Below are 13,292 nucleotides of genomic sequence, written 5' to 3'. Positions count from 1 at the left end.
AATGCCAGAACAGGTTAGCTACTTACACTCCCTTCTGCAGGGCTCCTGTAAGATGTTCTGCTTCCTGCAGGGTAGTTCTGTCACTCATTTAATGATTTATTTTTGTCAGAGGAATGAAAGACAAAGCTACTCCAAATGCCATAGTGTTTGCTTTATTTGAAACCTGAGGTTAAAAAAAACATTTCCAAATGGCATAGCAGACACTGCTAAAGGAGAATATTCAGTGATACCAAAGTTTCATCCCCTTGGGCAGATGAAGTGCTGGTGTTTGATGTGCTTCTGAGTAACTCTTTGGCAGATAAGAATGAAATGGGTTCCCTGACCCATTATCTCATAAGGCCACACAAAATGAGGATTAATGAATTAAAGTGCATTCCAATCGTCAAGCTTCCCACAGAGACTCAGTGTCACTGCAGTCACCAAAAGCAGGTCATCTAGATTAAATACACGTCAAAAGGGTCTAAAAATACCCCTTCATCAGAGAGATCTCCTGAAATTTAAAAGGTGTTTGAGAGGGAAAAGAAGATTTTGAATTAACTTTCTTGTTCGTTGGAAGAAATTAAGTGAGATGAGGAAATTGTGCTAAGTTTCTACCAAGTAGTGTTTGTTTATGTCAATGTGAGCAGCACTCAATGGTCTTTATATTGCATTCCCTGGTTCTGTGCACCAAAGATGGCTCCTCTCTGCCTCCTTTTCCAAAACCTCTGAGCCAAGAGTATTTTCTGAGTATAAAGGATTCTCACAGGTAGAATCACGGAGTTTAAAAACAAAACTCCATGAATATCAAACTAGAGCTGCAAGATTTCTTTTTTGGGCCAGGAGTGGCTTGATACTTGGTGGACAACTGAACCTGTTCAGAAATAACATCTTTATTTACATATGGCTCTTTGTTTCCACTTCCCAAACCGTATGGAGATTTTCAGTTCCAGGTTTCTGCTTGAGAATCCCTTTGCCTTCTTGGCCCAGGGCTAGCTGGAATCTAGGGTATATGCTCTCCAAGTCTACTGAGACATGGAGGGCCCTATCTCTGCCTCAGACATACTTCCCTGTGTCTGAGTAGCTGGTTAATTTCTTGGGTGAAGTCATGTAGTGGCTTCAGTGTCACGGGTAAACAGGCAGCTGGCAACACTACTAACACGGCTGTTATGATTCCTCATAACATAGCTGAGTCATTACAGGAAGAGCTGTCCTTAGAAAAAGAATGACCCAGGATCTCAAGGATGTTTCCTTATGATCTGTAGTATAATTAAGTCCAGCTGGGCCACCATCTTTCTCAGTGATTCTTCAATTGTCATTTGCATTTTTAAAAGTTACTCCAATGAACTACTTAAAATAATAAAGCTATGTATGAAAGGCACACTTACACAGGGCCAAATGTTCTCTAGTAACCTAGTGCTAAGGAGCATGAACTGTGAGCTGGAACATGAACAGTGAACTAATATATAATACAGTACAAAGTCCATTCAGCACAAAAAATAAATATACTATCAAAGACAAAGAGTTGGTAAGCACTTACTAGAGTACTAGGCAGTCAGCACTGAAGCCTCTCACCTCAGTAATGAGCTAACTTCACAAGAGCTGCCCCTCCCAGATCCCCAACACAATAGTAACTCAGTGAATGGCCACTCTTGATGCAGACGGAGGCAGTGACACCGGCAGAAAGCCATGAGCTTGGCCAGTGTCTCCAACATACCCTGGAAAAGTAAAATAATAAAAACGAGATCCTAGCTGGTGCTGGATGCTGTTGGCCTAGTAAACAAGGTGGCTTCAGTCTTCCATTTGCAAGAGGAAGGTTCAAAGGTAGGATGATTTGGTCTTCAGCAATCTCAGGCCACATACAGACCTACAAGGAGCCCTGTCAGTCTTTGAAGACTCAGCTGCATATGATGACCTCACATGGCAAAAAGTTACGAACAAAGGTAAACTGGTGGTGGGAGTAAAAAGGGGTCACAGAGAACAGCTGTCTGTCTGCTGTACCAGATATGAGCTGATGAGCAAGAGGGAGTGGCGGGCAGATGGAGGCCAAAAGGAAGTTATTCTCTGTTCTTCTGCTACATGGCTTCTTCCTTACCAAAGACTTTTTAGAAAGGTTCCAGGTATTGAAAGTGGTTCTTAACTGACTCTACTCACGAGTAAACAACTGTCTGCAGATGAGACAGAAGGTCTGGTGTTTACAAACAAAGATGGGCTACGGGTTGACACATGAGATCTGAAGCCAACCTGAGTCCACTGTAGGGAACTTGGCCTGTATTTCTACTCCTGCTATCCATATGCAGAGCTGAAGCCTTCAGGTAGCGAGTGACTGCTCTTTCCTAGACCTCTGGTTGGTTCTTGTGTGTGTGTGTGTGTGTGTGTGATGTGTGTGATTTAGAGCTGCTGAGTAGCCAGGCTGAGCAAAGGCCCTGAGTAGACAAGGGCTCAGGACAGCACAGTTCAGCATCGCCACCCGCCCCCCCCTCCCCCAATTGCTGAGTAGGAGAAAGTAGCCCCTTCTTATGGATAAATTAAGGGATAGGTGCATCTCTCACGTGATGGCCCTATGGTCTCCTTCTCCTGGGACTACACAAGGATTCACTTTGAATCCTTGCCTGAAAAATACCACAGCAGACTGTTACCAACTATGATCCCAGGTGAGGCCAACGGTGTTTCTAGAGTACAAACATTTGGCAAGGTGTCCCTTTGGGTGAGAAGATAGCTGAGTCTCGTATCTGGTCCTTAGGAGCCCTAGGAACTGATAGTGACAGACGCATATAACAAGCATATTGTGAATCTTGGCAGAGTAGTTTCTAAGGTGCAGTACAAGGCTCTGCCAGAGCTGCAGAGCTGGTGAGCTGGGGTACAGCTGATTGTATTTCCTTTGTTTCTAATTTTTTAATTTTTAAAATTTTGTGAGTGAGTGTGGGTGTACATGTTTAATGAGATGGGTGAGGAGGAGTAGTGTTTCCTGTGGATGATGAGGAGCTCTAAAGTTCAGGTCCTGATGCTACGGGAAATCGCTTCCATCGTAGATGACAGGCCGGTCAACAGTCAGGTGGTAAAATACTTTTTTGGAGATAAATCTGAAGAAATAAAAAAATGAAAAATGCAGGTGTTACTTTTAGTGAAGACTGAGGCCTCAGTCAGTGACTGGGCTTTGCTAGGTGCAGAACTAAAGTCTCCAGAGAAACAGCTTTTGGGAATTGGGCGACTCAAGGACCATTTTAGTGTTCCTTGGTTCCCTGTCTAGTCTAGTAAAGTTCTCTCCCTTCAGAAGGTCCAAGTACTGTCCATCCTGGGCTTCCTAGGGCCTCAGTGAAGAACAGGGCTGTAAGTCTATGTCCTCACTAGTTGCTCTGAGGTGCCAGTGGTCAGGACTGCATGGGAAGATGGACTAGGTGCCATAGGAGGTCACAGCAGAAGCCAGAATGTATGTTACACCCACTGGACACTTGTGTCAGTTCTGATCTCCATGTATCATAGACAGAGATCATTTTCCAGAGCATTGTACTACCCCAGGTTTCCCAGGAGCCTGAGGCTGCATGCGGCCCTTGTCACACCTCTTTCTGGACCCACAGCCAGGCTCAGTGAGGCACTGATAGTTCTAGGACCATTACAGAAAAAGAAATGGTTAACTAGAGTAGCAGCAGGAAGAACAGGGCTTGGCTACATAGACACTGATCCTCTAACCCTGCTCCCTACTGCTATCGCTGCTCACCCAGATGGGAACCACAGTCAGCTCCCTGGAAAGGCTGAGCACTCTAAAGTCCTACAGATTGAGGTGGAGTTCTATTATCCAGGGCAACACAGGACAAGTGGGAAGGTCTCTTGCACAGTAGACAACCCTGTCCACAGGCTCGAGAGTTCAGGCCCTGAGGAGCTGGGGCAGGGTATGGGAACACCTTTGCCTAGAGTATCCTAACATGTTACTCTGCTAAAAGCCAAACACTTGTGATGACGGGAAACAGTCACAGCCAAGACAGGTCTATTTCAAGAAAGAACCCCAGTGAAGAAGCTACCTGGAAACCAGAAGTCTTCTCTAGGGACAGATGTCTCGGCTTGTGCATGTGACAGATGCTGTCTGTATGGCTGTTCTGTCTGTTCCCTTTTCTAGCCACCTGGTTACCATTCCTTTTATATTCTCATGCTGATCACTCCTGAGACCAGACCCCCTTGAGCTTTTAGCTGACCCTCACTACTGCCTGAAGGAAAGGGAGAACTCAAGATGGCAAAGGCTGCTCCTGTAACATACAACATGGCTGTTGTGGAATATTAGTTCAAGATGTGTTACATTCACTTATGCTGTGGAATATTTGCTTATGATGCAAGGATATTTTTGCATTCTTTTATGCTGCATCTGTTTAACTCTGTAAAGCTGTGTTACTTTGCCTGCCTACAATACCTGATTGGTCTAGTAAAGAGCTGAAGGGTCAATTGCTAGGCAGGAGAGAGAAATCGGCAGATCTGGCTGGCAGACAGAACAAATAGAAGGAGAATAGGCAAGAGGGAGGAGCAAGAAAAGGAGGAGAAAATGACACCAAGTGCCAGCCACCCAGTCACACAGTCAGCCACAGAGTTAAAAGGAAAGAAAGTTATATAGAATAAAGAAAGGTAAAAAGCCCAGAGGCAGAACGTAGTAAAAGAGAAATGGGATAATTTTAAGGTAGAAAAGCTGGCTACAAACAAGTCAAGCTAAGGTTGGCATTCATACATAGGAATAAGTCTCCATGTATTTATTTGGGTGCTGGATGGTGGGGCCCCAAGGGATAAAAACAAAAAACAAAACAAAACAAAAATCTCAACTACATATGGCCTAGAGATTTTGTCCTTCTTTGTGTCATTTCTTTCTTTTTCACTTATGAACTCTTGACCTTTCCTCCAGATTTCTCAAGGTCCTTTTATGGCCTGGCAGAGAGGTGAGCACAGCTGGGGTGAGTCTAGCTTAGAGTGGCGTGCCTGGTTCAGGTCCGGCTCCCCATTAGTCATATGACCTGGAGTGTCACTATTCTACTCACCAGTTCTTAGCCCTGTAGGAAAAAAAGGAAGTTGTATGGCAGACTTGAGTGGTTAGTATACGGTAAGATCCGGTAAGTGTTGGTCCACCACTGCAGCTTTGATAACTCATGTCCCCCCGCAGGCTCACCTATGTGATCACTTGGTCTCTGGTTGGTGATGCTGTGTAGGGAGGTTGTAGCACTCTCAGGAGGTAAAGCTTTGCTGACAGAAGTATGCCACTGGGGGTGAGCTGTGAGAATTTGTAGCCTCCCCTACTTCCAGTTTGCCCTCTTTGTTTCCTGCATGTGAATAAAGATGTGCCCTGTCAACTTCCTGTCCTGGCTGCCTGCTGCCATTATGGACTCTCTGAAACTAAAAGTCAATTAAACTCCTTCTTCCTTTAGTTGCCTCTAATCATGGTGTTCTATCCCAGCAACAGGAAAGCAACTGACAGATCTGCTTTATAAAACCTACCATGAGCGGTGAAAGCAGCAGAGGAGTCTAAATTATAGAATCACTAGCAAAAAACTTTTGACAACTAAGTCTTGATTCTGAGTGTCTGCCTCGGTGCTAGAGAACAGGAGCAATGATGCACAGAGACAGGTGGACCCAGGAGATGCCATGACTAACCTAGGTACCTACCTGGAAAAGGTGTTGTCAAAGATAAGCAAGTAGATGCCAGGGGTTCGGACCTTCAGCTGGCCCCGGATACTCTCCTTGTGGGAATTGCATCGGGTGGTGGGAATGAGGACCTGGCAGGGAGAGCAATAAAGTGTCACAGAAGCTGAAGGTCTGTGAGTCATCTAGGCAAGCTGAATGAAGTCATAGCTGTGAAGGCTAGGACTAAAACTCAGTCCCAGCAAGGGTGGGGTGTCAACTATCCCACTCACTGTGGGCAGATGGTGCGTATGCATTTCTTCCAGAATTATGAAAAAGTGCTCAGCATCACTGACCATACTAGAGCCAATCTGTTCCATCACTTGGGGAAGCTGTACTATGTTTTTAGGAACATTCTAAATGTCCATTTGGCCAGTTGCCTCATGTAGGTCCTAGTGCTGTCCTTAGGTCTTTATTTCTCAGAACTCTCTCTCATTCAGAATGCTTCAAGAACAGATTTGGGTGCCATCCTCTATCTCTCAGTCCCCAGTAGACTCTACAGAATGTGGGATACAGCAAGAGCTCAGCTTTTAATTGTTCAAGGATCCAGCAAGGTTCTCATGTGTTGTTATGAGATATGGCCATCTGTTTTCTGAAAGGCCTAGGCTGGTCAAGAGCTGGTCAAGAGCATATGAGAAGTCCCCTGGATAAGTACTAAAGATGTTGGACCTAAGTTCTTGACTTTTCAGGGGACCATAGACAGAGAAAAAAAGCATTCTTCATCGCTGACTGGTGACCTGGGCCTGGAAGGGTAGAGGAACAGCTAAATATTCTAGACATGGGTTTTTTCTGCCCCACTGTGTTCACTGTGGGAAAAGACAGTGGTGGTCATTAAACACAGGAAGGGCACCTTGTAAGTCTGAGACAAGGATGGCTGAACCAGGTCCCTAAGCTCCATCTGTCATGAGGATTGATGGGTAGACCAAAGAGCAAGGGCGAAGTCCACAGCTCAGAGATGTTTATGTAGCTAAGGGCCTAGCACCTGAGGCTTGCAGGAGAACTCTGGCAGCAGAGGATTTCAATTGCTGGTGCCAAATACTGAGAAATTTGCTGAAAATAAACACCAAAGAGCCATTTGCCTACCCATAATTGATTTCTAGTAAGGTAAAGCAAAAAGGCCTCTGCCAGCTAACTACCTAGGACAATTAACTGCCTAAAATTCACTTTTTGTTGCAACCTTCTGTGTCTGAGAGTTTTTTGTCCCATTCTTTTCTCTCATAATTCAAATACAATTTGCATCCCTACCCTTCATTACTCCTCTCTGCCTTACAAACATGGGAATTCAGCTGCTGGGCACGGGAATCCCTCTTTCTCACCCCACACTGAATTAGCACCCTGCGAGCTTCTACCCAGCCCTTTTGTGGCTCTGAACTACTCAATTTGGGCTGCTCACTGGAGTTGCTGAGGGTTGCCTGCACAGTATTCCTGATACCCTGATTTAGTGGACTGGGATTTGGCCTAAGGATTTGGGTTTAACGTCTCTCCCTGGGTTTCTAGTGTATAGCCACATGGTTGAGAACTGCAGTTCTTCATTGCCAACATTTTACACCTAGAATAGCCTGGATTTTATAAAGCTCAACTGCCCATGCCATACTGGGGCTGTCTTTGCTGTTGTCCTTGTAGGTAGCATTTGGGACATTCAAACTGAATAACTGGAGATGGAGCCCATAACTCCCAAGGTATCCCACTCTGCTCTGCAGAGTTCTGTGAGAACCCTATCTTCTTTTGCATGTCTCTGAGATTTACCTGCAGATTTATCCCAAGGTCAAATGGAACACATGAGACACAGAAATAACCTTTAGCCATATGAAGATAGTTCTCCTGAACTTGACTTCTAGGTCTTGTTTCCCCAAGGCAATCAAGTCTTAGATGCTTTGCCCACTCTGGGGAAGGTCTGCTCAGGCACCTGGAGAGTGTGTTAAGGATGCTGGTAGGGAACCTGGCCTACCTTGCACTGGTCGAGTGGCGTGTCTTCTGTCTCTTGGAAGACCACACTGAAGGAGATGCTCTTGGGGTCAGAAGAGAAGACCCAGCTGATAGTGAGGCCAGGCTCAGCTACGGTGATAGGAATCAGGCTGTAGGTACTGGACCTCACAAACAGCTCCCTGTTACCCTCCCCAAAGCTGATGATCTCCTCCACTGTGAGGGGTAATTTGATCCTAAAATGAAAATGCAAAGAGAAACCTGGTTCAGTGGATTGTTTGAGGCTTGAGGTAACTGGATATTTGAGACTCTTTGTAGGTTAAGCATGGGTACCCCTGATTGACATGTTTATAAGATGTTCAGCTCAGACAAAAGCTTTGGTTTGAGGGCTTACCACACAGCTGGCATAGTTCTTACCAGCGAGTCAGAGCTGTGAAAGATACAAGGAGTCCTTGCCAACATGGATCTGAAAGTCCATGGAAACTATGGGGACAACTGACCTGCTCTGAGTCTCTCATGAATAGGATTTGAGTGCACATCTGTGAGGCTGGTCCAGCCTTTATGTTCTGCCGCCTCCTCTCACCCCATTAGACACACCTCCCACAGTCTCTCTGCAGATTTGTGTGAGAAGGGGTGGAGGGGTTGAAAAGTCAAACCTGAGAGAACCTGTCTCAGATTTCATAACTGTCTTGTTTTGTTTTCCAAATCTGTAGAATTGAAATGACCATGTTTTCTCCACAAGACCATTGTGGTAATACTGAAGATTATGGAGCTGAGGGGAGGCCTCTGACCTCTTCCTATAGCCAAACATCCTTGGATGCACTTTGCAGGGGGACAGAGCTGTGACAGTCTGAGGTTGAGCCACAAATACTGCATGAGATGACATCAGAGGATGAGGCTGACTGGCAGGAAGCCTTGCTGCCACTAATCCCAGTCGCCGACCAGCTGAGTAGATTTCTTTCCTCAGTCACTCAAAGGCAGCAAGCTTAACCCAGGATTATGGCAACAGGGCCTTCAAATGGAGCTGAATACCTTGGCTTAGTTCCTTACCATGAAGCAAGGCCTTCCTCAGCTTCTTTTTTTCTGGTTTTCAAGACAGGGTTTCTCTTTGTAGCCATGGCTATCCTAGAACTAGCTCTGTAGACCAGGCTGGCCTCAAACTCACAGAGATTTGCCTGCCCCTGTCTCCCAAATACTAGAATTAAAGGTGCGTACCACCACTGCCCAGCTAAACAACGAGTTTTAAAGGATATAAATTATGCTTTAAAGATAGAAAGTACAAACTGAAGTTCCTAATGCAGTTAAAATAGACATCAGGGTTCAAAGAGAGAGGCCTGAAACACATGGGAGTGGGGAAGGCTTGTAGCTGGGTATGAGACAGCCAACCCGATCACATAAGGGGAAGGACAGGGCTCTGGGGAAAAGAGTCAGTGTCTGTATGCTTTGGCTGGTTCCCACTTCCACCAGGGCCTGCTGGAGGATATACTCAAGGCACTAATTGGTTCCTACTCTACACAGCCCTACTGGGGACATATGTAAGTCTCTAGCTGGTTCCCATGTCTATAAGGGCCCTACTGAGAGACGTAACACAAGACACTGTTGGCCTTTCACATGTAATTGCTTCTAATCCAGCTAACTGCAAAAAGACTAAATTGTAGGTAAGAATAATTCCTAACATAATTCTTCTACTTAGTTCAGAAAGGAGATCACCCCAGGCCACCCTGTAAATCAGGAGTTGGATATGAGGCAACAGAAAAACTACAGCCAGATGTTAATAGGTGTGACAGGAGTTAATGCTACCTCTCCACAAACAAGTACACCACAAGCAGGTGGGATTGGGATGTAGATCAGTGGTAAAGTACCTATTATGCATGAAACTCTGAGTTCAATTCTAAGCACTGCCTAAAAACAACAAAATGAAACAATCCCTACAAATTGAACAAAGAGAAGAGTTTAACAAACTACCAACAGACTCCACCAAGTTCTGAGGTCAGCAACACCTGTAAAATCAACAACTAACGAACTAGCAGCCAAAAAGACAGCCAAGACCAACAGCTAACAAAGCTACTCAGAGATGAACAGGAAAGGTTGTGATTACTCCCCTGTGTGAGCAGCACGTGACTGAAGAGCACATGATCATCTCCTCAGTTGGGTGAGGAGAATATACAGAGTTTGGGATTCTTCAATTGGCTTGGCCTGTGATATGCTCAGGGAACTAGCCCATGCCAATTGAAACAACCTCAGTCTTGTTTAGTTTCCTGATACAAGTCCTGTCCTCAGAAAACAGCTCGATGTTTTTTTCCTTTCTTAGAACTCTTCCCACTTTCTTTTACATTTTCTTACTTTTTGTTAACTTTTCTTAATAAAGCCTGCTTTTGCTTTACTTACTCCTACATGTGTCTTTGTCTTTAATCATTACCCATTTGGCTGGATGTCTGTCTTTTGGTTATGACCAAGTGGCATCTGAGTCTTTGAATCACATACATCTAGTCTGAGAAAGGCCCTGCTGCCCTCAAAGATTTGCATTGTTCCACTGGTGGTAAAACAGAGCACTGGGTGGGGCCAGCTCCTGTTGTGATAGGACCAGTGTCCCTCCATACTCCATTCTCCTGGGACTCTTCTCCACTGGCACAAGAGGCCCACTCATTAGCTTGACACTTACATCAGCTCTCCAGACTTCAGCAAGCAGATTTCAGCATCCTGCCCCACTGGCATATCTTCAGTATCTTCAGGGGTTAGTGAGTTTGATGTAGTGTCCCTGAAACATCATATAGGAGAACAGGTCGTTAGCTATCAGCACAAAGTTATATAGCCTGAGGTCTAATGAAGTCACGTAAGGACTTCAGTAGGGACAGTAAAGGGAAGACAACAGTGCTGCAGGAGTGCCTGGAAGGAGTGTGAGTGAGTATAAACACCAATGAGTCACTCTCTATGCTTAGGGGAGGCAGGCATGATACCAGCACCAATGCCTCTTTTCTCCTTAGTACTGGCCCTGTTGGTTCTGCAAAGTTGGTTCCAGAATCAGATACCCTGACGCAGCTCAGTCGGCACAAGAATAGGTCTAGGCAGAGATGGGACAGAGCCATATACAAAGGGGGCAGAGGGCATACCTACCTTTTCTTTCCTTCCTAATGTACAACCAGGAGCACAGAAGGAGCTGCTTTGGAACTGGGGCTGTCCCAGTCTCCAAAGTGTGCTCTGTGGATAACCGATACACAGGGAGCAAGGGTTACATACATTTCTCTCTTACAAAGTCAATTAGGCAGTTGTCTAGCTGTTTTTTCTTTATTAAAACATTCCCTTTCGGATGGAGGAGGGCGCTCTTAAGACTCAGTAAGCTAAAGACAGACATGCATAAAAGTTATAGAACTCAGTTTGCCTGGTATGGTGGTACATGCCTTCAGCACTTGGGGAGCCCAAGGCAAGTGGATCTCTAGAAGTTCCAGGCCAGTCTACTCTACAGAGTACTCCAGGACATCCTGGGCTAGCTACATGGATAAACCCCATCTCAAAGGAAGAAAAAAGGAAGGATAGAAAGAAGGAGGGAGAAAGGTACAAGGTTCACAAGTCCCATCTCCCTACTCCTCCACCCCCACTCCTAAAAACAGCAATTAATTGCTGGAGAGAGGAGGCTCTCTTCCTGCAGCTAACTGAAGGCTGTACATAAAACTTCAGAAATGAAGCTATTATGAGTTCTCACCTATTCTAGGGTGTGCTTTTTGGTGAGGCAGTTCCCCACTTTACCCATACACCTGTAAGTAACACTAATTAAATTCACTGATTCATCAAGCTAGATTTGGATGGAAGTTTCTTTGGTTGTTAGTGTCTTCTTTGGCGTGTTCTTGCATTTTCTGACCATGGAACATTATGAACACCTGCAAAATTATTGAACCTCAAAACACACAGGCAGATAAAAAGTTCCTTAAGTCCAGTTGTTTCTCCAAAGCAGGATTTGTGCCAGAATTAAGATAATTTGACTGCAGCTCAGTGTGTTCCTATCCAGGACTCTATGCCCAGCCTGGCTAGTAGCTCTTAGGGGTCTCACAATCCAACCAACTTCAGCTGACAGTTATGCCCAAGAAGACACATAGGCCCAAGAAAGAAAATAGTTGTCTCCCACATGAAGGGCTTAGAAAGGTCTCCTGCCCAGGATGACCTCTTCCCCAGATGTTGTAACTAGTCCCAAGAGTTCTGGAGGACTCTCTTGAAATATCCCATGGGTATGGTCAGTATGTCTCAAACTTTCCTCTCACTAAAGGCTCCTTTCTGCCTGAACACTAGACACATTTACTACAGTTTCACAAGATTTCAAAAGTCTTGCATCATTTTGGGGGAATTTGGTCTCTCCTAGGTAGTCATGTAAATGCATCAAGGGATAAAGCAAATTTGAGAAAGGCAGGAAGCATAAGCAGGACCACTAGAGGGCACCCTATCTCCTTCTATAGCCATGCCCTTTCTTTCCCATTGAGGCAGTTTTCTCAGAAGAGAAGTCCCAAAGTCAGTGTTCTCAAGAGACCTCGCTCCATCCAGCATTAGGGTCTTCCATTAGCTTCTCTGACTTCTTAAAGTGACATGCCCACCAGTCCATTGATAATGCTCTTCCCTCTAAGGCAGTGGTTCTCAATGTTCCTAATGATGCAACCATTTAATACAGTTCCTCATGTTGTGGTGACCCCAACTGTAGGATTATTTCATTGCTACTTTATAACTGTAATTTGCTACTGTTACAAACTTTAGTGTAAGTATCCGATATGCAGGATATCTGACATGTGATCCCCAAAGGGGTTGCAACCCATGGGTTGAGAAACATGGCTCTAAGGTGATGATCCCAGTGTTCCTAGGAATCTCATTGCAAAGTAGAAGCTTAACAAATGTCTGCATTATGAGCCTCAGTGTAAGGGACTTTCCCATCCCAAATGCTATCAAAGGTGCATGTAATCAATACTCCAATTTACTAAAGAATAAAAATGGCTCAATGATTAGGAGTGTTTCCTATTGTTCCAAAGGACCCATGTTCAGTTTTCAGCATTCATGTTGGGTTAGCTGTAACTAAAGCTCCAGGAAATCCAACACCCTGCCTTCTTTTGGCCTCTTTTGGCACGAGCACTCATATACACATACACACACAGATGTATCTAAATAACAAATAAATCTTTGAAGTTGGAGAGATAGTTTGGCTGTTAAGAGCACTTGCTGCTCTTCCAGAGGATTCAGGTTTGGATCCCATAGCCACATGGTGGTTTACAACTATATGTAACTTCAGTTCCATGGGATCTGACACTCTTTTCTGGCTTCCACAGGCACTGTATGCACATGGTACACATACATGCATGCAGGAAAAATACCTACACACATTAAAAAAAATCTGAAGAAAAAAAGGAATAAAGAGGTTCAGAAACAAGGCAGAGGTTAAGGGCCCTATCCCCAAAGTGATCAGAAGCTCATATCTCTTTGGGTAAGGAGTCACCTGGGTACTTCCGGTGGGGCCTCTAGCATTTATTTGCCACAAGTCTAAATATTGTAACTTGCTTTTCATTTTATTATAGCTCTCTAGGCTACCGAGAATGGAAGCTCCACTTGAGGAATGCCTAGCAGCCGGTGCTGTCCTGCTTATGGTCTTTCTTGGAGGTCTCTCTCCATTTTGTCACTTATTTCACTGAATCCCAGGCTCCAGCAGGGGACTGGGAGTCTTCAGTTCAGATTGCACTGTCCAAACTTACACTAATCAAAATCAAATAAAC

At 44.9% G+C, this 13,292-nt stretch overlaps 1 protein-coding gene across 4 annotated transcripts in view; it reads right to left on the bottom strand.

Annotated features, from left to right (window-relative positions):
- Nucleotides 1–130: 130 nt before the first annotated feature.
- The window catches only part of Fyco1 (FYVE and coiled-coil domain autophagy adaptor 1), a 67,060-nt gene continuing 53,898 nt past the window's right edge, over nucleotides 131–13,292 (bottom strand). For 3 of the 4 annotated variants that reach the window (XM_048424186.3, XM_048424188.3, XM_048424187.3), the window contains 4 exons: nucleotides 10,214–10,309; nucleotides 7,577–7,787; nucleotides 5,614–5,723; nucleotides 131–3,059 (listed from right to left, as the gene is read on the bottom strand). In XM_048424186.3, the coding sequence (XP_048280143.3) occupies nucleotides 2,984–3,059; nucleotides 5,614–5,723; nucleotides 7,577–7,787; nucleotides 10,214–10,309 (493 nt within the window). In that variant the 3' untranslated portion in view covers nucleotides 131–2,983. Of the gene's footprint in view, nucleotides 3,060–5,609; nucleotides 5,724–7,576; nucleotides 7,788–10,213; nucleotides 10,310–13,292 lie in introns of those variants that run through there. The other variant, XM_048424189.3, reaches the window with a different exon arrangement.

The sequence above is a fragment of the Myodes glareolus genome, chromosome 4 (assembly GCF_982192425.1).
Source record: "Myodes glareolus chromosome 4, mMyoGla1.1, whole genome shotgun sequence".
NCBI lineage: Eukaryota > Metazoa > Chordata > Mammalia > Rodentia > Cricetidae > Myodes > Myodes glareolus.
Note: the sequence above shows the minus strand (reverse complement) of the source record. Positions and strands in the feature narration are given on the sequence as shown.